This window comes from Staurois parvus, unplaced genomic scaffold (assembly GCF_062004578.1).
Source record: "Staurois parvus isolate SC_StPar_1 unplaced genomic scaffold, SC_StPar_1.0 ptg000786l, whole genome shotgun sequence".
NCBI classification, from domain to species: Eukaryota; Metazoa; Chordata; class Amphibia; order Anura; family Ranidae; genus Staurois; species Staurois parvus.
Genome location: NW_028318582.1, coordinates 140,091 through 163,870, shown reverse-complemented (window position 1 = coordinate 163,870; position 23,780 = coordinate 140,091). Strand labels below are relative to the sequence as shown.

Here is a 23,780-nt window from a genome sequence, read left to right as displayed (position 1 = left end):
AACAGTTGTAATCAGAGAGGCTCTTAATTTCAACCTGGAAATATTCATGTGGATAAATCTACCTTTTTGGTGGGTAACCGTCCGGTTAAAGTTTGTAAGAAACTCGATGTCTCAGTGTGCGATGACATGCGATTACAGCGATCCAAGCCCTATGAAGTGGAGATGAACGAGGAGTCGTGAGAGTAGATTAAACTCGACCAGAAATGGACTCTAGGAAGGGCCCCTCCGTAGTGGTGTTATCATGGCCCCAAACAAGGATACCACTGATTATTGTTACCCGGGGTTTTGGTTTAGAGGGAAGATTTTGGTTGAACCTTTATTATAGGCCACTGTTAGTGTGAGCAAGCAAATTTCAAAGCGCATGCAAAAGGACAGTGCAAAGAGCGTTTATTTTTTTTAATTGTGTATTAAAACTGGAAACATTTCATAGAAGCCTGCAATAGATGCGACACCAAAAAAAAAAAAGGTGAAGTCTATCAGGATTGGTGCAATTATTTATTTGCTAGCATTAATAAAGGGTGTGGGCCACTCCTCCACTGAACGCAGTAAGATGACGGGACAATCAGTCGTCTTTAGCTACAGATCTACAATTTCCTGTGCACGTCGTACACATCAGCGTTCACTAAAACTTTATTGTTTCAAGTGGATCCTACACCTCATCAACTTTTCTAAGGTCCTATGGAGTGTGAACAATAAGGTTTTATTGAATGTTGATGGGTGTCATGTGGGACTTACAATTGTACTTGTTGTGAAGTGGGGAACAGATAAGTTCCTATTGTTGGTTTGGCACCAGCAGCTGGTAGCTAAAATGGACCTAGAGTGGTGCTTTGTTTCAAGGTAAGTTTGCTACTGATGGAGGATACAAGTGGACAACCCATCAGAAGAACTGTTCTGAGAAGATGCTTGGGGGTAGATTTACTAAATCTGAAGCACTGGTGCAAGTGTGCATGGTAACCAATCAGCTTCCAACTTCAGCTTGTTCAAGAAGTCCTCATGCACATGGGACATTTTTACAGCAGCTGTTTTTGGCTTTTGACATTTTTTTTCTACAGCTAGTAAACCCCCCCAACATGTTATCCTATGTGTTCATACACGGCATGTTATCCTATGTGTGTCCATCCACGGCATGTTATCCTATGTGTGTCCATCCCCGGCATGTTATCCTATGTGTGTCCATCCCCGGCATGTTATCCTATGTGTCCATCCCCGGCATGTTATCCTACGTGTCCATCCCCGGCATGTTATCCTGTGTGTCCATCCCCGGCATGTTATCCTATGTGTGTCCATCCCCGGCATGTTATCCTATGTGTGTCCATCCCCGGCATGTTATCCTATGTGTGTCCATCCCCGGCATGTTATCCTATGTGTGTCCATCCCTGGCATGTTATCCTATGTGTGTCCATCCCCGGCATGTTATCCTATGTGTCCATCCCCGGCATGTTATCCTATGTGTCCATCCCCGGCATGTTATCCTACGTGTCCATCCCCGGCATGTTATCCTGCGTGTCCATCCCCGGCATGTTATCCTATGTGTCCATCCCCGGCATGTTATCCTATGTGTGTCCATCCCCGGCATGTTATCCTATGTGTGTCCATCCCCGGCATGTTATCCTATGTGTCCATCCCCGGCATGTTATCCTGCGTGTCCATCCCCGGCATGTTATCCTGCGTGTCCATCCCCGGCATGTTATCCTGCGTGTCCATCCCCGGCATGTTATCCTGCGTGTCCATCCCCGGCATGTTATCCTGCGTGTCCATCCCCGGCATGTTATCCTGTGTGTCCATCCCCGGCATGTTATCCTATGTGTCCATCCCCGGCATGTTATCCTATGTGTCCATCCCCGGCATGTTATCCTGTGTGCCCAACACTCTTGCAGCGCTTTTGCGTTCTTGATTCCACCTCAACCCATTAACACTCTTTCAGCGTTTTTCTGTTCTTGATTCCCCCTCAACCCCATCAACACTCTTGCAGCGCTATTGCGTTCTTCCGGCAGGTAGCCTTCCTGGCCAACAGTACACAAGGATTACAGCCGCGGCTATAGCCCCCTGGCAGTAATCGCATGTAAAAAATTTCACAGGCCGGTTGCACCCAAGTTGACCAATGGATTGAGTTAGGTACAACCAGCCTGCCCATGGAATCTCGGCCATTCCTCGCTGAACCGGACAAGATTCGATCCATCTATAGCCGGTTTAACACATCCTCAAATAAGTCCACTCTGTCCATCCAATGCCTGATCATGTGCTAACTGGATCCACTAAGCTCCATAAGCCTGACCCAGAAGCAACCAAAGAACTAGCACCACCTCCCATCTACCACTCTGTATGGCCTAGGCTATGACAGGTTCACTTTTATAAGACGTGCACAGCAGGTAAAAATGAGGTAGACTATATAAACTCAATTTAACTTTTTAATGTAGGACTCAAAAAAGCAGAAGAATTACTGCAAGTTGTGCTTTGTTTGCTGTCAAATTTAATGAGCCAGGACCCTTAAATGAGTTGCAAAATTATTTCCTAACTGCCTCCATGCAGATGCTCTTCAGGCCCCAATCCCAAACTGCCCTAGGCAGATGAAAAGGTAAATCTGGGCCTCCCTCAGTATTATCTACTAGTATAAAAACGGCAGCCGAGACAGGATGCGAGCGAGAAGACACAGAACGGCATGCAGAGAAATCATGACATGAAACAGATACCAGAAACACAAGACGTTTTTGACTGATGGATTATTACACAGAGAGAGTCAATACAATGCAAAGGTAACAGGCCATCCAGATTCACTTAAAGCAAAAGTAATGAAATTTCCAATACAGAAAATGTACTAATAATACAATATTTAATAGTCGTGAAAAAAACAATATTTAATAGTCGTGAAAAAAAAAAAGAAAAATGCCAGTGCCTCAAACACGTCTTCATTAAAAGCCGAATAGCAGGCAAATATAAAATACCACTAACTAAACACAGATATGCATTCAATAGGGAAAAAAAATTCCGGTTCAAATGTGTGTCAGCTGATGCATAGGAAGTAAATGAAAGCTCCTGATAGCTAGCTCACAGCAATTTTTTATTTTTTTTACTTAAATTTGCTGTCTGCATGCTCCTTCTAGCTTGTCAAGCCACATATCAGCAGATTATACAGGCTATTCAGAGCATAATAGTAAAACACTTACACTGCTATTGCTCCACCTGCTGGCTGCAACTGATAACTATAACATAGTTATATACAGTATTTAAAATTTACTAAAAAAAGTCAGTGGAACGATATAAAAAAATGTTTTAGTCCGTAAAACAACAAAAACACTACTCCTTTAGAAAACAAACTGTTGCTTTTAGTAATCTTTCTGGATGGGCGTTCCTTTGAATCAAATACATGACGACAATTATGAAAGCTCCATTAATGGAGGTGAATAACAAGCTTCATGTCTCAGACAGATGTTCAAGCGCATGAACAATGGAAATGGAGATGAATCATTCCGTAGACACACCACCTGCACTGAGTCAGCACCGGGGCTGGGGTTAGCCCCCCACTGGGTCGTCTTGGGACCCCCTGTGTTGACCCAGGAGTTGGACCGATCCAAACCCTGCTCCCATGGCAGACAGCAGTAGGGAAAGGAGAGATGTTAGAGGTTATTACAGAGGAATCAAATTAAAGCAGAAGAAAAATTTGGCCAAAGGGCGGTGTGCATTAGTTTCTGTTACCAATAAAAAAAATTAAAAAAAAAAAAAAAGGGTGACAACAGATTATTTCATATCAAACAACAAACAATATAACATTTCTGATTAATTTTTTTTTCTATACAAAACACTTGGCTCAGGCACACAAGTGAATACTGCTGGGACTTCAGAAGAGACAACGATCAATGGTCACTGCATGAATCACCTCGACACGTTTTCTGGGATGGTCCAATTCGCCTCAATGTAGAACGCAGCTTGTCATGGATGCAGAGCAACTTAGTACTGCTTCAGACAAAAACTCCATAGCTGACAATGCTTTAAAGAAGCCTCATGAGCGATGAAAAATTAAATTATGATCTATTGATTTGTGTAGAAATATGTATCTTTGCTTCTCCAAAGAAAAAGAAACGAACAATTGGACAGAAAATTCCTTCTTTGGCAGCTCCTCCCCTGCCAGAAGCCCAATTTGTGGACATTCCTACTTAAACGCTCAGGCTGGGCTCAGCTGTAAGTGTGCCTGTGGGCTCGTTCACAAGTGCCGCTCCGCTGAAAAGAGATGCATGCTTGGATCATTTTTCAGAGGTGTTTAATAGCCGGTGAGGATATATTGCCTCCTCAGCGCCTGGTTTAACCCAATAATTTGAACCATGAATGGGACATTACGTGCTTTTATGACTGATAGAGTATATTTATCCAGTATTCCCTTTACTTTTGCACATAGATATATATGTGCATATGTACATGTGTGTGCATCCATACTTTTATTCGTTGAATTATTTTTTCATATATATATATATATATATATATATATATATATATACAGTCAGGTCCATAAATATTGGGACATCGACACAATTCTAACATTTTTGGCTCTATACACCACCAAAATGGATTTGAAATGAAACGAACAAGATGTGCTTTACCTGCAGACTGTCAGCTTTAATTTGAGGGTATTTACATCCAAATCAGGTGAACGGTGTAGGAATTACAACAGTTTGCATATGTGCCTCCCACTTGTTAAGAGACCAAAAGTAATGGGACAGAATAATAATCATAAATGAAACTTTCACTTTTTAATACTTGGTTGCAAACCCTTTGCAGTCAATTACAGCCTGAAATCTGGAACACATAGACATCACCAGACGCTGGGTTTCATCCCTGGTGATGCTCTGCCAGGCCTCTACTGCAACTGTCTTCAGTTCCTGCTTGTTCTTGGGGCATTTTCCCTTCAGTTTTGTCTTCAGCAAGTGAAATGCTCAATCGGATTCAGGTCAGGTGATTGACTTGGCCATTGCAGAACATTCCACTTCTTTCCCTTAAAAAACTCTTTGGTTGCTTTTGCAGTCTGCTTTGGGTGATTGTCCATCTGCACTGTGAAGCGGCGTCCAATGAGTTCTGAAGCATTTGGCTGAATATGAGCAGATAATATTCCCGAAACACTTCAGAATTCATCCTGCTGCTTTTGTCAGCAGTCACATCATCAATAAATACAAGAGAACCAGTTCCATTGGCAGCCATAAATGCCCACGCCATGACACTACCACCACCATGCTTCACTGATGAGGTGGTATGCTTAGGATCATGAGCAGTTCCTTTCCTTCTCCATACTCTTCTCTTCCCATCACTCTGGTACAAGTTGATCTCGGTCTCATCTGTCCATAGGATGTTGTTCCAGAACTGTGAAGGCTTTTTTACATGTCGTTGGCAAACTCTAATCTGGCCTTCCTGTTTTTGAGGCTTACCAATGGTTTACATCTTGTGGTGAACCCTCTGTATTCACTCTGGTGAAGTCTTCTCTTGATTGTTGACTTTGACACACATACACCTACCTCCTGGAGAGTGTTCTTGATCTGGCCAACTGTTGTGAAGGGTGTTTTCTTCACCAGGGAACGAATTCTTCGGTCATCCACCACAGTTGTTTTCCGTGGTCTTCCGGGTCTTTTGGTGTTGCTGAGCTCACCGGTGCGTTCCTTCTTTTTAAGAATGTTACAAACAGTTGTTTTGGCCACGCCTAATGTTTTTGCTATCTCTCTGATGGGTTTGTTTTGTTTTAACAGCCTAATGATGGCTTGCTTCCCTGATAGTGACAGCTCTTTGATCTCATCTTGAGAGTTGACAGCAACAGATTCCAAATGCAAATAGCACACTTGAAATGAACTCTGGACCTTTTATCTGCTCATTGTAATTGGGATAATGAAGGAATAACACACACCTGGCCATGGAACAGCTGAGAAGCCAATTGTCCCATTACTTTTGGTCCCTTAACAAGTGGGAGGCACATATGCAAACTGTTGTAATTCCTACACCGTTCACCTGATTTGGATGTAAATACCCTCAAATTAAAGCTGACAGTCTGCAGGTAAAGCACATCTTGTTCGTTTCATTTCAAATCCATTGTGGTGGTGTATAGAGCCAAAAAAGTTAGAATTGTGTCAATGTCCCAATATTTATGGACCTGACTGTATATATATATATTTTTTTTTTCTTCTTATATTTCATCATTTAGTTTATATGTTGGATGTACTACATGTTTAGTTAGCACATTATACACTTTATGTGTGTGTATTTACGTGCATATGCTTCTATGTTTCTCTCTTTTTCTTCAGGATGCTTTTTCTCTCTCTGTTTTTTGATGTTCTACTTTTGATGGAGCTTCTTCCTTTTGATACACTTCTGTCTGAATATGTATGATCTATTGATTTGTGTAGAAATATGTATCTTTGCTTCTCTAAAGAAAAAGAAATGAACAATTGGACAGAAAATTCCTTCTTTATCTCTGCCTGTCAGCTCCTCCCCTGCCAGAAGCCCAATTTGTGGACATTCCTACTTAATACGCTCAGGCGGAGCTCAGCTGTAAGTGTGCCTGTGGGCTCGTTCACAAGTACGGCTCCGCTGAAAAGAGATGCATGCTTGGATCACTTTTCAGAGATGTTTAACAGCCGGTGAGGATATGTTGCCTCCTCAGCGCCTGGTTTAACCCAATAATTTGAACCATGAATGGGACATTACGTACTTTTATGACTGATAGAGTATATTTATCCAGTATTCACTTTACTTTTGCATATAGGTACATATATATATATATATATATATATATATATACACATATATATACATATACACACACACACACACACGTGTGTGCATCCATACTTTTATTCATTTAATTATTTTTTCATACACACATATATATATTTTTATTTTCTCTTCTTACATCATTTAGTTTATATGTTGGATGTACTACATGTTTAATTAGGCACATTATGCACTTTATGTGTGTACATTTATGTGCATATGCTACTGTTTCTCTCTTTTTCTTCAGGATTCTTTTTCTGTTTTACTTTTGATGGAGCTTCTTCCTTTTGATACACTTCTGTCTGAATATGTATGGTCTAAATGATTTTATCCCAAGCAGACATGCATTTTTGGTATATATTATCGTATTCTGATTATTTACAAATGTGGTTTATATGCCCATATGTATTTGTGTGTTTTTTGTAGGATATTTACTTTACTTTAATTGTTTGTGTATGTACTTTTCTTACTTTTTATTCTTAATTTTCATTTTTTAATTTTCATTTTTTAATAATTTTTCTCTTTTTTCTTCCATTTTTCCTTTTATCCTTCCTTTCTTTTTGTTCATCGTTGTTATTCTTTCTGACACATTGGTTTTAAATATTTAGTCACATTGTATCAGTAGGCGTATCCTCAGGATTCTAGAGTGTTTTTCATTAACTAATGCCTATTTAAAGCAGGCCATACATGGATCGAATTCCGAACGATTTTTTGATCGAAAATTGAAAACATCGTTCATTCTGTAATCCGATGGTGCCACCAATGATTTTGAAAATCGGTCGTTTTTCACAAATTTTCCAGCATGCCCGATAAACAAAATGGGGAGGAACCACGAAAATCGGCCAGTGCCATTCTCCCACTAACAGAACGAAAATCAGCCGATTATTCTTAGGTCTGATTTTCGAACGAAAAATCGTTCGAAAATCGACCCATGTATGGGTGGCCTAAGACAGCATTTGTGTGTGTTTTTTGTGGGATATTTACTTTACTTTAATTGTTCGTGTATGTACTTTTCTTACTTTTTATTCTTAATTTTTATTTTTAATTTTCATTATTTAATCTTTTTTCTCTTTTTCTTCCATTTTTCCTTTTTTTTTTTCTTCCTTTCTTTTTTTGTTCGTTGTTGTTATACTTTCTAACACAATGGTTTTAAACATTTAGTCACATTATATCAGTAGGCATATCCTCAGGATTCGAGAGTGTTTTCCATTAACTAATGCCTATATAAAGCAGGCCATTCATGGGTGGAATTCCGAACGATTTTTCAATTGAAAATCGTAAACATCATTCATTCTGTAATTCGATGGTGCCACCAATGATTTCGAAAAACGGTCTTTTTTCACAAATTTTCCAGCATGCCCGATAAATGAAATGGGGAGGAACCACGAATATCGACCGGTGCCATTGCCCCACTAACAGAGCGAAAATCGACCGATTATTCTTAGGTCCGATTTTCGAACAAAATCATGTTACATGGATGTGCGTTTCCACAAAATGCAGCAGAAACCTCCTAGGTGGGAACTTAGACTTAATCAGTCCCAGTGGATAAAGAACGACAAGCTCCTTTCACCATAGAGATGCACAGAAAACGATCTTTTCAACATTGACCTGAGTATGGACACCGGCCATCCAAGTCTCTTCAGGTCTACATCATGTATTCACCTGAGTGCATGATACCTACACGGGTCAGTCCACCCAGAACTGGCATCTCAGTTTTTGGTTGTACCTGCAGTGCCTAACAACCGAAAGGACCCTTGGTGACTCAGTGCTGAGATTTCTCTGCTATCCCTGTGTCCCCAATATTTCTTTTTCAATGCAAAGAAATGTACAAACACTAAAAGCACGTCTGCAACAGGTACGAAGCCAGCAGGAGATCCCGACTACCAGACTCCACCTACAAATGAAATATCACTTTCTGTGGACTGACCCTTCTCATACAATACAATGTACACAGTGTCGAATATTTCACATAGATGAAAACATTTTGCAAACTTTTTTTGTAGCAAAAATTCAAGAGCATAAAATACTTCTCTGTCAATTGATGGATGCCTAAACACTTTGCAATTGCTACAATATCTATCCCTTTCCCGCCTTATGAAGATCAACTATTCCTGATCATAAGGCCGGCCATACAATATACAATTTTCTTGAGATTTGTGGTTTAGATTTACCAAAAACCATATAATAGGAGGTCAAACACTTTCAATTGTATCCAATTAGGCTAGCTCTTGCACTACATAGTTGAAGGGAAATCTAATGGAAATTGGACAGAAAATTGTATAGTGTATGGCCAGCCTAAACCAGTTTTTTTTTTTTTTAGAAAATCGTAAAATCGGTCGTTCAGTCGGCCGACGTTACTACCATTGTAAGAAAAAGTCGGCTGGTTTTCGTCCCGTCTACGGCCGGCAATTAATATAATAGCGGTGTCCCTGCATAGAGCCCCGCTATTATATTTGACAGAAGAAATAGATTATGCAGAAGAAAAAGAAACAACATTGTATCTATTTGTATCCGAATAGAAACATCTGTATCCGAAATGGATACAAATAGATACAATGTTGCAACTTTTCTTCTTCTTCTTCTTCTTCTTCTTCTCTTGCAAAATCTATTTCTTCTTCTCCTGCAAAATCTATTTCTTCTTCTCCTGCAAAATCTATTTCTTCTTCTCCTGCAAAATCTATTTCTTCTTCTCCTGCAAAATCTATTTCTTATTCTCCTGCAAAATCTTTTTCTACTTCTTCTGCAAAATCTATTTCTGCTTATCCTGCAAAATCTGTTTCTTCTTCTCCTGCAAAATCTTTTTCTACTTCTTCTGCAAAATCTATTTCTGCTTATCCTGCAAAATCTATTTCTGCTTCTCCAGCAAAATCTATTTCTTCTTCTCCAGCAAAATCTATTTCTTCTTCTCCTGCAAAATATATTTCTTCTTCTCCAGCAAAATCTATTTCTTCTTCTGCAAAATCTATTTCTTCTTCTCCTGCAAAATCTATTCTACTTCTTCTGCAAAATCTATTTCTTCTTCTCCTGCAAAATCTATTTCTTCTTCTCTTACAAAATCTATTTCTTCTTTCTTCTGCAAAATCTATTTCTTCTTCTCCTGCAAATTCTATTTCTCCTTCTTCTGCAAAATCTATTTCTTCTTCTCCTGCAAAATCTATTTCTACTTCTTCTGCAAAATCTATTTCTTCTTCTCCAGCAAAATCTATTTCTTCTTCTCCTGCAAAATCTATTTTTCTTCTCCTGCAAAATCTATTTCTTCTTCTCCTGCAAAATCTATTTCTTCTTTCTTCTGCAAAATCTATTTCTTCTTCTCCTGCAAAATCTATTTCTTCTTCTCCTGCAAATTCTATTTCTCCTTCTTCTGCAAAATCTATTTCTTCTTCTCCTGCAAAATCTATTTTTCTTCTCCTGCAAAATCTATTTCTTCTTCTCCTGCAAAATCTATTTCTTCTACTTCTTGATATTCTATTTCTTCTTTTTCTTCATATTCGATTTATTTGAAAATTTGCAAAAAGAACGGCCGATTTGACCATAATTACCGCAAAAATCGTCCGACGATTTTCCAGCAGGGCCGATTTTCTAAATGTCTTAAAATTACGAAAAACGGGCGACCGATTTCCCCACTAACAATCCGAATATCGGCTGATTTTTTTATCGGCAACTTTATCAGAAGTCTATGGCCTGCTTTAATCTTCAGAGAGCTCCTTTTATAAGGCATGGTTCAATTCAACTGATGCTTCTTATGAACAGCAATCTTAAAAGGTTTTGCGTGTCTTTCGTCAATCAAAGCAGCCACGCTAATCACTGCACTAGTGTGAACTAGGGCTATTGGAATACATGGAAAGTACTGTGGATGCATTTTTGATGCAGAAAAAAAGCGCACTGAACTGCATTTAGTGTGAACTAGCCCTTAAAAAGCGGTGCGGCTCTGACCAAGTCGGAATCGCACCGATTTGACTGCTTTAATTGCGGACAATAGGGTGCGACTTGCCAATGCGATTTGCAACTCACATGGCAAGTCTCACCCTATTGTCCGCAATTAAAGCGGTCAAAGTAGAACAGGCTGCATTTTTTCTGCACAGACCGTACTGGAACATGGCAAACTGCATCAAAACTGCATGTGATGTGGACTGCAAGCAAAAATTTATATTATATATATATATATATATATATATATATATATTAATAATATATATATATTTATAATTAGTTTCATTCTTATAATTATATATATATAATATATATATATATATATATATATATTTTTTTTTTTTTTTTTTTTTTTTATTTGTATCATTTGAGTTTTTAGAAAATTTGGGTTTATTTATTGGTATAGTATATTTATTGATTTAGTGGAGAGCTGGACATATTTATTTTTTAATCACTTATATTTATACTTTTAATTTTGTCTGTAATAAAGAAGTATTTGTGCGCCACAGATCACCTTCTCCTTCGTTTTAATTATTTTTCTCGAGTATTTACAAATTCCCTATTCCGGTTGAGTCCACAACTAGTTCTTTTTCTGTAAGTTTCTCATTGGCTTGGTGTCTAGGGACTCCCGGAATACGGGTTTTCGTTTGATCGTGTATATTTTCTTTGGAAGCTAAGCAAAAATGTATCCGCAGTGCGTTTGTGGAGTGTGAACCGGCCCTAAAGTAGAGCAAGAGCTACTTCAGGGGCGACCTGCATAGATATCTGGACAGGTGTCTTGCAAGTCGCACCTCAATTCGGAATGACAGCCAACTTTGAAATCCTGCGACTTCACTGGAAGTCTCAGGATTTCAAAGTCAGATCGGTGAGACTGGGGTGTTAATCACACCTCCGAACTTATTTCATTCGTTGAACTCCAGCTGTGTGAACTACTGACTTCAATTAGCTTTTGATGAAGTACTTAGACTGTGGGTTCACTTACTTTTTCCTCCAGCACTGTGAATGTTTAAAGTGGTAGTAAACCTCAAAAAAAATAAAAACAAAAAAAAAAATGTTCTTCCTGCAAACAAAGAGCATGATGTGCTAATATGCATTACATACTAGCACATTGTGAAAGCCTTACCTGAAAACGAAGCCCTCCAGTGGGCTTCACAGGTGTTTCCCCTCTGTTCTGGTGACAACTGATTTCCTATCACTTTCTGTACTGGTGACAACTGTCATCAGAATAGAGAGGATTAACAATAAAAACTGGACAGGGGTTCTAACCCTTCTTCGATTTATTAAGAATACAGGTGTACCTCGGTTTACGAATGCCTCGGTCAACGTAATTTTCGGTTTACGAATAAAAATCCATTGAAAATAATACCTCGGTTTATTATTTTTTTTCGCAATACGAACGGATTAATTGGTTTTCAATGCATTTATGAATTGTTTTTCAATCATGTCCCTGTACAGTACTATGCCTTGATAAAGAGTTTTGAACAGATAAGACATTTTTTGACTTTTTTATGATCTCCGGAACGGATTAATTGGATTTCAATGCATTTACAATTTTTTTTTTATCATGTCCCTGTACAGTATTTATGCCTTTAAAGTGCACTTTATAAAGAGTTTTGAACAGATAAAAGACTTTTTCTTTTACTTTTTTCTGACCTCCGGAACGGATTAATCAGTTTTCAATGCATTTACGAATTAATTTTTAATCATATCCCTGTACAGTATTTATGCCTTTAAAGTGCACTTTATAAAGAGTTTTGAACAGATACATTTTTTTTTTTACCTTTTTCTGACCTCCGGAACGGATTCATTGGTTTTAAATGCATTTATGAATTGTTTTTTCAATGACCCTGTACAGTACTATGCCTTTATAAAGAGTTTTGCACAGCTAAAAGAATTTTTTTTTTTTTTTACTTTTTTCTGACCTCCAAAAAGGACTAATTGGTTTTCAATGCATTTATGAATTTTTTGTATCATGTCCCTGTACAGTATTTATGCCTTTAAATTGCACTTTATAAAGAGTTTTGAGCAAACAAAATACTTTTTTCTTTTTTTTAACTATTTTCTGACCTCCGGAATGGATTAACTGTTTTCAATGCATTCCTATGGGAAACCGTGTTTCGGTTTACAAATTTTTTGCAATACGTACGCCTGTAACAAGTCCCGTACGCCTGTAACAAGGTCTGGGTTGAAAATTTTTTCAATACGGTTTGTAATACAGTATATTAAAAAGTAAGTGCAGTGATATTCCTGTGGCTGATCCAGTTCATACTGCAACTGGCTGGTTGAAATCTATGTGTCCTCAACTCAGACATTCACGAAGGTCAAGGGTGTTCGACCTGTGGGAAATTGTGAAACTCACGGCATTGGTAAAGTCTACTGCAAGCTACCGCTGATCTATCAAAGCCCAGACCTGCCTTACATAAGCAGCTAATGTACTTCCATTGATGATGAAATTTATTTAAAAGGACCCACCGCATTGAAAGATAAACGTCATTCTTCACTATTAATTTATTCATTGTTAAACATGGTATATGGCCACAAGTATGTGGACAGCCCTCTAAATGACTGAGCTCCGGTGCTTCCAGTGAAGGATATGGTTAAAAAAGCTTATATATGGTTCTTACTCTGATTCCAGTGCACACTGTGAGCTTCTCACAATGTACATTAGAACCTACATGTCAACTAGAGCCCACTTCATTTCCTGGTCGGAGGATATACAGCATCATCTTGTCCCCCTACCCACCCCTAACCCACTCAGCCTGAAATATATTTTAAAAATATTCTTCCCAAATATATTGACATATATTTGAAATGCCACAATTTTGGCCATATTCAATATATTTCATTATATATCTATCTATCTCTCTCTCTCTCTCTCTCTCTATAGATATATATATATATATATCTATATCTATATATATCTATATCTATAGATATATATATATATATATATCTATATATATATATCTATATATATATATATATATCTATATCTATATCTATATATATATATATATATATATCTATATATATATATATATATATATATATATAGAGAGAGAGAGAGATAGATATAGATAGATAGATAGATAGATAGATAGATAGATAGATACACATGCTCATACACACACACTGTATGTTGAAATGCGTTTTTATTATAAAAAGTATGAAATAAATATTTTACAAATATATGTAAAAATATATGTCAAAATGGCTTATTTATATAATAAAAAAAAATCTGAATATATTTTAAAAAAAGTATATATTTTGAAAAATATATTTCATATATTTTGTAATATATAAAAAATGCATTTCAACATGCAGTATATATATCAGTGACAACTGATTTCCTATCACTTTCTGTACTGGTGACAACTGTCATCAGAATAGAGAGGATTAACAACAAAAACCGGACAGTTGTCACCAGTTTCTCAGAAAATGCCAAGTAGCTCAAAGCTTGAGAGAAGATGACTCTTCTTTATGCTGCAACATCTTCTCACAAGATTTGGGCTAGTCAGCCTTCCCAGGAATCTTGATGGCAGGAGGATGATGTGACTCCTTATAATGGTGGTCAGAATGTCACCCTTACAGACAGCTAAGAATATTTTTCATGTTTCTCAACTGGCTCTTCCATGCGGTGTTGGCCCCAAATGTATGCAGGCTCCATCAAATGGGAGGTCAATCAGCCGCAGCTCAAGGAACCCCTTGCAACCTCTGGAGGATTGGAAGGATTGTGCAGTCTGTAGCTGCAGCAAGCAGTGGACCAGCAATTAAAAAAAAACGAAGAATATATTTAAAAAAAATATATATTTTTAAAAATATTTTTCATATATTTTGTAATATATAAAAAACGCATTTCAACATGCAGTAAATATATCAGTGACAACTGATTTCCTATCACTTTCTGTACTGGTGACAACTATCAGAATAGAGAGGATTAACAATAAAAACCGGACAGTTGTCACCAGTACAGAAAGCGATAGGAAATCAGTTGTCATTGAAATATATACTGCATGTTGAAATGCATTTTTTTTATATTACAAAATATATGAAAAATATTTTTTTTTTAAATATTTTTTTAAATATATTCTTCAGATTTTTTGTAACATATAAAAAAGTAATTTTATCATATATTTTTATATATATATATATTTGTAAATACATTCCAAAAATGTATATTTGCATTTTTAAAGACATACAGTATATTTGAAATGTATTTTTAAAAATATTTTCAGATATTTTGTAATAAAAAATAAAAATGCATTTCAATATACAGTATATATATATATATATATATATATATATATATATATATCTCTATCTATCTATCTATATATATCTCTATCTATCTATCTATATATACCTATATATATATATATACCTATATATATATCTATATATACCTATATATATATATCTCTATCTATATATATATATATATATATCTATATCTATATATATATATATATATATATATATATATATATATATATATATATATATATATATATTTATTTATTTATTTTTTTTAATATGGCCAAAATTGTAGCATTTCAAATATATGCCAATATATCTGGGAAGAATATTTGTAAAATATATTTCAAATATACTTTTCTTCCATGTGGGCTGGCTGGCCCCTTTCATTCACTGGATTTCAGTTCTTTCAGTCTTCCACCCATGACATCAGCATTCACATATTCCTGGTGGTGAAATACCTAAACACTTCAATGGAAGTCCTAGACATAGAATCTACAATTACCTTGCTGCCAATGATTGATCTGACTTCATCGTCGGGCGATGTAGGAGTCCCTGATATGTCAGGATTGCTATTGCTGAGGCTCCTCGAGCGATTTAAATTAAGGCTTGCTGGCCTGTTTGCCGACCGTGCCATTGTGGCGTAGTGCATCGATGCCCCCAGACCTCCGGGTCCTGAAAGAACAGTACGGACATTAGAAACATGTACAGTAAATTGTAGATGCTTAAAAATAAAAAAAGAAAGAGGAGCCAAAACAATAAACTTCTCCAATATGCTACACTTTGGTATGTTAAACTGGACCCTCCAGCTTGGGAATAAGATCCGCCTATTGAAGATGCCCCCCTCCTTTTCCTAAAACCAAGCATGAACTGTACAAAACAAATCTTAAACAAAATCTTACCTTACTCACCAGAGGTTATTTTTCGTAAGCCATCTACTTTGAGAGATATTATATCTCCTAATGTGATTAATCCTCCTGCTAAACCTCTGGCCTTATTTAATTATAAAGGTTTCTATCCGTGCAATAAATGCATAGCTTGTAAAGTAGATGGTAATAGAAAAAGGAAAATTACCACTTTCCGTTCCAGTTCTAATAACAACACATATGACATAGACAAGTTTATATGTTGTAACAGCAAACATGTAGTCTACTTACTTGAATGCCCCTGCTCCAAGCAGTATGTAGGCCGCACCACGAGAAGGTTACGTGATCGGCTCAGAGAGCATATAAATAATATTAGAAAGGGCTTTAAAGATCATTCCCTCTCATTACATTTCAGACGTCATCATGGGAGAGACCCTTCCCTTCTGAGATTCATTGGAATTGATATTGTTGTTCCACATTGGAGGGGCACTCACAAAACCCGAGCTGTCTCACAGTTAGAGACTAGGTACATTTGTCAACTGGATACTTTATACCCACGGGGCCTTAACGTCGAACTTGACGTAAATTGTTTTATAGACAATAGTTGAATTTACAGTGATTATTTTTCATTTTTTACTCAATTTTTATGTATTTTAATTTCTTGATTTTTGTTTTAATACATCTTTACGTGGTTATTGCTATCACATGATTAACATTGCTGTGGTATATGTATTTACTGGCCCATGTCATGATTATCTACTTTTTATCCCTAAACCTCCTTTCTCCACTATGAATGACCTTTTTTTGAGGTATGGAGAATTTTTTGCATGTATTCCATAATTGAGGTATGGTCGCTTGCTCTCCTGTTAATTTAGTATGAGCGTGTAGACTGTGTCCTCTGTTTTTTTGGAACTGTGACTAATTGGCATTTGGCTAGGGCGCACGCGCCTTGCGATCTGGCTTAGATTTCTAAATAATCATGATATTGCCCATATTTGCAGTTTTAATTTTCCCCCTTTTGTATGGTTCTATTACTCATTATTATTATCTGTTAATGTATGACTTTTCTTAATAATATTTGTACACCTGTTTTAACTGCTGTATCGTCTGCTGTCTCTCTGGTAGTCTCGGATGGACATGTAGACCTTTTTAGAGCTACGACAAAATGGCGCCTGGCTATTGCGCATGCGCCTTTTGATCTATTTAGCTCCGACTTGCACGTCACGGCATACACCGGTTCTTTTCTCTGAGGATGTGCTTGGCACGTAACGCGTAAGGAGGAACCTGCGCACGCCTTGACGCCACGCCGTCGGAGCATTGTGGAGCTCCGGCGGCCACTACATCTGACAGGACGGTTAGTCCTGTTTGCTTTGTTGCTAGCTTTTTGCTTTGCTAGCCGTGTACTGTTTTACTTGATTGCTACTGGATGCATCCTGTCTTATACTTATTAAACCTATTCGATTATACCTCACCATGGGCATTTTTCTTGATTCCTTTGTGGGGAGTATCTCCTCCTAGATACCGCTGATGTGGAGTGGAGGAGTGGTGGTTTTCTCCGGTGGAGCTGTGATTTCTTCCTTGCTGTCTAGTGGAACGTGTGCTGCTTTGGTCTGAGGATCTTCACTGATCCAGGGATTGCATCTACCTCTGTTCCCTGACTACATCTTGGACTCCATCTCTGCCACATTGCATGCACCTCTGGCCAGTGTGCACGGCCACCTGAAGTCATCTTTACTGGGACCTTTTTTTACATTGGGACTTAATTTTCCTTTTTTTTTATAATTATAAAGTCTAAAGTCTTAAATTATGGAGCCTTGAAGGTCGTGGCTTGAAATCCTTTAGGGAAAAAAGTGTTCTTTTTTTCTACCTTAGAAAGCTGGTGGAAATTTAGAATTTAACAAAACAGAACCTGAGACTGAAAAAACATTCTACTTGTAATCTGAAAAGTGTATAACAGAAATATATATATATATATATAGTTATAATATAGAACTGTTCCTCATGAATTACCTGGAGATGGAGAATTGGGGTCGGTGTTGGGAAGCCTGAACACGTAGTGAATATAAGATGCCAGGAGATTATTCCGACCATGCTGGTCCTGGTTTCCCTCCAGATTCTTGTGCAGTCTATTTGTGATGGAAGCCATTGACTCAAATGAGGCTTGACCTAAGTTAACTAACAAGGGAAATATTTTATAGTTCTATTTGCAGCAAAAATGACAGCGGAAAGTAGGTGTCATGGGAAAGTCACTGTCCATTAAACGCAAACGTCTTAATTCTCCCGCGCGCACACATACACTCTCATAAAATTGGACACATTGTTCTTACCCAGTCATTAATCTTTATCTAGTCGCCGTATCAGAACCACTCTTGTTTTGCTGCTTAAGTTGTAACTTACCGAGCTGGCCTGCAATAACAGGAGGCCTTACGACCAAAAGGATCAATTTATCGAGCAGGAGGTGGAGGAACCGCACAACGGGCTCCAACTGTGCTGAGCTGAGGGCCAGGATGCTGTTTTTTAGTTCACTTTCCAAGTTGTTCTCCATAATTCTCATGTCGCCGATTCTAACGGGGAACATGTGCTCGTCCAGGGCATGAACCAGTGCAAAGAACTTGTCTAGATAAGAATCCTAAAAAACAAAAATGTTATGTAAGAATTTTGATGTTCACAAATGTGCTCAGTATCTCTCTGAAGATTCTATCTTCGCTCCTTTGAAGCATGGCGGCCTCCATCAGAAGCCTCAGAATTGAACACTTCCAGGTAGGTCAGATGCTGGGGTACCCTACTGCACAATGTGGTCCTTATATCATCATATGATGTAGGGGCCAGTGGGTAGGCCCACACCAAGATGTAGGGGACATGGACACCCGAAACTCCTTGAAGTGTTGAATGTGAAAGATTCTGATGGATCTGCATAATGGGCCACCAAAGAGGTAAGATAAAATTATTTAGATGGAGACAGTGTATCTTTACCAACACAGGAATTTTCAGTCTCCTTGCCTAAAACATCTATCATTTAGAACCAGTGCTAGACATACAAGGACCACAAAATGTGCTTAAAGCCCAACTCCAGGTATAAAAAATGCTCCCATGCAATGGGGCTGGGCCCACACTGCATGAGTTAACTGCTCTTTTTTTTTCTAGGGGAGAGGAGAATGGAGATATGCTCACCTAATCCTCCGATCCTCCCGGCAGAAGACCCGTCCAGCATCCCCATGCTTCAGCAGTCTCGAGTAGTGGACTGTACTTGACGTCATCAAGCCCAGAGAAGGCTCAATAGAGCAGGAACAGTCCACCATGGGGGAGACCTGTTTTCCAGCGGATCGAAAGATGGGGTGAGTATTAGCTTTTGCCTCACTCCTAGACAAAACAAGCAGTTGACCTGTGCAGTGCAGGCACAGCCCAATTGCAAGGGAAAACTTTTTTCTGCCCAGAGATGAGCTTTAAGTCTCTAAACTGATTCTGTAGCTCTTGAGGATCCCCTTCCCATCTGATACCCAAGCTGTATATTGGGCCTTTATTTCCACCTAAGTTGAAATTATAGAGTATCTATTGCCAAATGTGTTTTTTAATAGTGTGAAAGAGTACCTCTGTTAGGTAGGCATTGATTCAAAGGTGGAGAAAAAAATTGAATTAGGAAATGCAAACCCGGACTCCAAAGCAAAAATTATAAAGTCCCCTACACTCCACCGAAACCGCCCTACTCAAAATCACTAATGACCTGCTAACCGCCAAAGCTAATGGCCACTACTCAGTCCTCCTACTCCTTGACCTTTCCGCGGCCTTCGACACAGTCGACCACCCCCTCCTCCTTAACAAACTACACTCCCTCAGCATCAGAGACTCCGCTCTCTCCTGGCTCTCCTCCTATCTATCCCAGCGCTCCTTCAGTGTTACCTATAACGCTACCATCTCGCCCTCTCTCCCCCGGTCCCCCAAGGCTCGGTCCTCAGGCCCCTTCTCTTTTCCATCTACACCTCCTCCCTCGGCAAACTGATACACTCCCACGGCTTCAACTATCACCTCTACGCCGATGACACGCAAATTTACCTCTCCACCCCTCGCTTCACCCCTTCAGTCTCTGCCCGTATCACCCACCTACTGAACGACATATCAGACTGGACGTCGCTCCATTTCCTCAAACTGAACCTTTACAAAACCGAGCTCCAGATTTTCCCCCCAGCCCGTGCCCCCCCCCCACCCTCTCCATCACGACCAACAACTCCACCATCAGTCCCACCCCACAAGCCAAAGTCCTAGGTGTCACTCTAGACTCAAACCTGTCCTTCCAGCCCCATGTCCAATCGTTGGCAAACTCATGCAGGCTCCACCTCCACAACATCTCCAAACTACACTACTAAACAACTCGTTCACTCCCTTATTATCTCACGACTCGACTACGACAACTGCCTCCTCACCGGCCTACCTCATCACAGACTATCCCCGCTTCAGTCTATCCTGAACTCAGTGGCCAGACTCATCCACCTTACCAACCGCTCCTCTTTTGCCACCCCCCTCTGTCATTCCCTCCACTGGCTCCCGATTGCCCAATGCATTAAATTCAAACTACTAACACAGACAGACAAAGCCATTCATAACGCTGCCCCAACCCGTAATCTTCGCTCCTCACAAGACCTCCTACTTTCTAGCTCCCTGGTCTCCACCTCCCACACCCGACTGCAGGACTTCTCCAGGACTTCCCCCATCCTCTGGAACTCACTACCCCAATCCATCAGACTGTCACCTTCCCTCCTCACCTTTAGGAGCACCCTGAAAACCCATCTCTTCAGGGAAGCCTACCCCACCCTCACCTAACAACCGATCTCCTCCACTCCTCCCACCACTCCATCCCCCACAGCCACTTCCTCCTGTACCACTATCCCCTCCCTCTTAGATTGTAAGCTCGAAAGAGCAGGGCCCTTGAATCCCTTGTGTTTTGTTTTGTCACTTTATCGTCTCATGTTCTGTCCCCCACTATAATGTACAGCGCTGAGCAAACCTTTTAGCGCTATATAAATACTGTATAATAATAATAATAGGAAAGAGCTTTGGGTGTTTTTCCAATCATTGGACCATAAACCATAAAAATCCTAACCAATTTAACATATTAAAAATACCAATTTTATTAGCCAACTAACCCTTAAAAATGTATCAATATCTCTGAAAATTTTCTAGGTTTAAGTTTCCTAGTAAAATATATATATATTTTTACTATCATGGAGTGGGCTGTACTTTAGTGTCCATCTCGCAAGATGAGCTGGGAACTTTCTTTTATTTTCTTTTTTTGACAAGATCATGTGAGCATTTTACTTTTGTTTTTAATTAAGTTTGAATACAATTTACTACACTATATACTGTTTCTACTCTTGGGTCCCTGTATGATGTCATGGAGTATATACTGTAAGAAGATCAGGTGGAATGTCAACACATCAGGATATATCCACACCTATAAGGGGCAAAACAAGCGCATGAGACCTTCTTAATGAAAGAAGTCACATCTGTCGGGTGAGTTAATATTGCTTAATTCACTGGGTGAAATATAGACACTATGTGGTGAAGGAGTCACAACACAAAGCATTTTTTCAAGATTATTTTCATTTGTTGCTATATATGGACTTTTCACGGACTTTACAGTATATTACATTATGTTATAAGCACACATTTTTATTGTATGTACATATTTATGTATGCATTACATTGTTTAACCACCTCCCGTCCAGCCGTTGTATATAAACGGCCGGACGGTGGCAGTGCAGGGTCGGGTGGCCGTTTATAAATGGCCTCGCCGCCCCCTGCTTGTGCGCGCTTCCTGGGAGAGCGCAGCACCGCGATCCGGTGCCCGCTGTGTCCTCCGGACACAGTGGAACACCGATCGTCGGACGGGACCTCTGTGCGAGGTCCAGATCATGTGATCACTGACTGGCCAATCAGTGATCACATGCAGAGTAGTAAGCAAGATGTCACTTCTGACGACGTTGCTTACTACGTGTGAAATCTGTTAGTGATCAAGGAGGTCACATGGTACAAGGCTATTCACAACAGCCTTGTACCATGTGACAAGCTCACAGCTCACACAGTAGTTTTCAATGGCTGCAAGAATGCAGACAGAGAGAAGGAGAAATTTTTGCTTTTACAGGCTGTATGGGTGTAAAAGCAATCAGTGTAAAAAAAAAAAATCATCACCCCCCACAAGTAGTACAGTGTCACCACGGTGACACTGTACTGCTAGGGTGACAGTATGTAAAAAAAAAAAAAAAAAAACAAATATCAAAAAATGAAATAAAATTGTAAAAAAAATTGTTTGAAAAATTATAATTTTTGGTTATAAACTAATTTGGGTTATTTTTATTTTTTACCAAAAAGATAACGGAATAAATTTTGGCCAAGATTTATTATGAAATATTATTTATTTGCAAAATTTTATAAGAAAAAAAATTTCTTTCAAAATTTTTCGACTTTTTCATTTACATAGCAAAAAAAATAAAAATCCCAGCGGTGAATAAATACCACCAAAATAAAGCTTTATCTGTCTCAAAAAAAATTCTAAAAAATGCATATGGGTACAGTGTTACATGACCGCGCAATTGTCATTCAAAGTGTGACGGCGCTGAAAGCTGAAAATTGGCCTGGACAGGAAGGGGGTGAAAGTGTCCGGACTGGAAGTGGTTAAGATATGATGTTGGTGTATTAGTGCAGAGCACATCAGCTTATTGATTTGGTGCACTAAGGGTGGGATCACACAGCGCCCCCCATAGAGAGTTTATTTGTATTTGGTGATTTTTGGTCACTGCAGGGTGGCAGCTTATTTAGTCATTTTTATTGGCGTGGGGGCTTTTTACATTTATTTGCAAAAATCTAAATTTGTATCTGGAACAATCTCCTACCATCCTTTCTCTATACAAAATGTAATGGTTGTCACTGAAACAGCAGATGGGACAATACTGAAAAGGGGTCCTGTTGAAAACCAGTCCTGGTGAAAACTGTTTAAGGCCTGGTTCACACCTATGCGTTTTTTGGTGCTTTTTGCAGAAGTGCACTACAGTACATTTAATATGGTTACCTATGGGACACGTTCACATCTACTGTATTTTTCGCTCCATAAGACGCACCTGACCATAAGACGCACCTAGGTTTTAGAGGCAGAAAACAGGAAAAAAAAAATTCTGAACTAATGGACTGCAGACACAGTACAGGAGATGACCAGAGACTGCGGACAGTACAGGGATGACCAGAGACTGCGGACAGCACAGGGATGACCAGAGACTGCAGACACAGTACAGGAGATGACCAGAGACTGCGGACAGCACAGGGATGACCAGAGACTGCGGACAGCACAGGGATGACCAGAGACTGCGGACAGCACAGGGATGACCAGAGACTGCGGACACAGTACAGGAGATGACCAGAGACTGCGGACAGTACAGGGATGACCAGAGACTGCGGACAGCACAGGGATGACCAGAGACTGCAGACACAGTACAGGAGATGACCAGAGACTGCGGACAGCACAGGGATGACCAGAGACTGCGGACAGCACAGGGATGACCAGAGACTGCGGACAGCACAGGGATGACCAGAGACTGCGGACAGCACAGGGATGACCAGAGACTGCGGACACAGTACAGGAGATGACCAGAGACTGCGGACAGCACAGGGATGACCAGAGACTGCGGACAGCACAGGGATGACCAGAGACTGCGGACAGCACAGGGATGACCAGAGACTGCGGACAGCACAGGGATGACCAGAGACTGCGGACAGCACAGGGATGACTAGAGACTGCGGACAGTACAGATGACTGCTGACCTTTGGGGAGGTGGGGAGCGGGTACCTGAATTTGACAGGTACCCGCTCTTACTTCCGCGGAGTTGTTCTTTGATCTTATCTGTTCCTCGATCCAGCCGCGCGCTGTCTTCCCGGCTTCTGTAATGGCGCTCGGCATGACAGCCGGGTGCCCAGTGCGCATGAGCGAGAAGCACTTGCGCT

At 39.4% G+C, this 23,780-nt stretch overlaps 1 protein-coding gene across 10 annotated transcripts in view; it reads right to left on the bottom strand.

Annotated features, from left to right (window-relative positions):
• Nucleotides 1-23,780, bottom strand: part of DOCK7 (dedicator of cytokinesis 7) — a 278,665-nt gene that overhangs the window by 116,523 nt on the left and 138,362 nt on the right. For 4 of the 10 annotated variants that reach the window (XM_089654654.1, XM_089654656.1, XM_089654657.1 and 1 more), the window contains exons 17-20: nucleotides 18,192-18,423; nucleotides 17,805-17,969; nucleotides 15,434-15,603; nucleotides 3,483-3,575 (exon numbers count right to left, since the gene is read on the bottom strand). In XM_089654654.1, the coding sequence (XP_089510780.1) occupies nucleotides 3,483-3,575; nucleotides 15,434-15,603; nucleotides 17,805-17,969; nucleotides 18,192-18,423 (660 nt within the window). Of the gene's footprint in view, nucleotides 1-62; nucleotides 150-3,482; nucleotides 3,576-15,433; nucleotides 15,604-17,804; nucleotides 17,970-18,191; nucleotides 18,424-23,780 lie in introns of all 10 variants that reach the window. The other 6 variants (XM_089654661.1, XM_089654662.1, XM_089654663.1 and 3 more) reach the window with 2 other exon arrangements.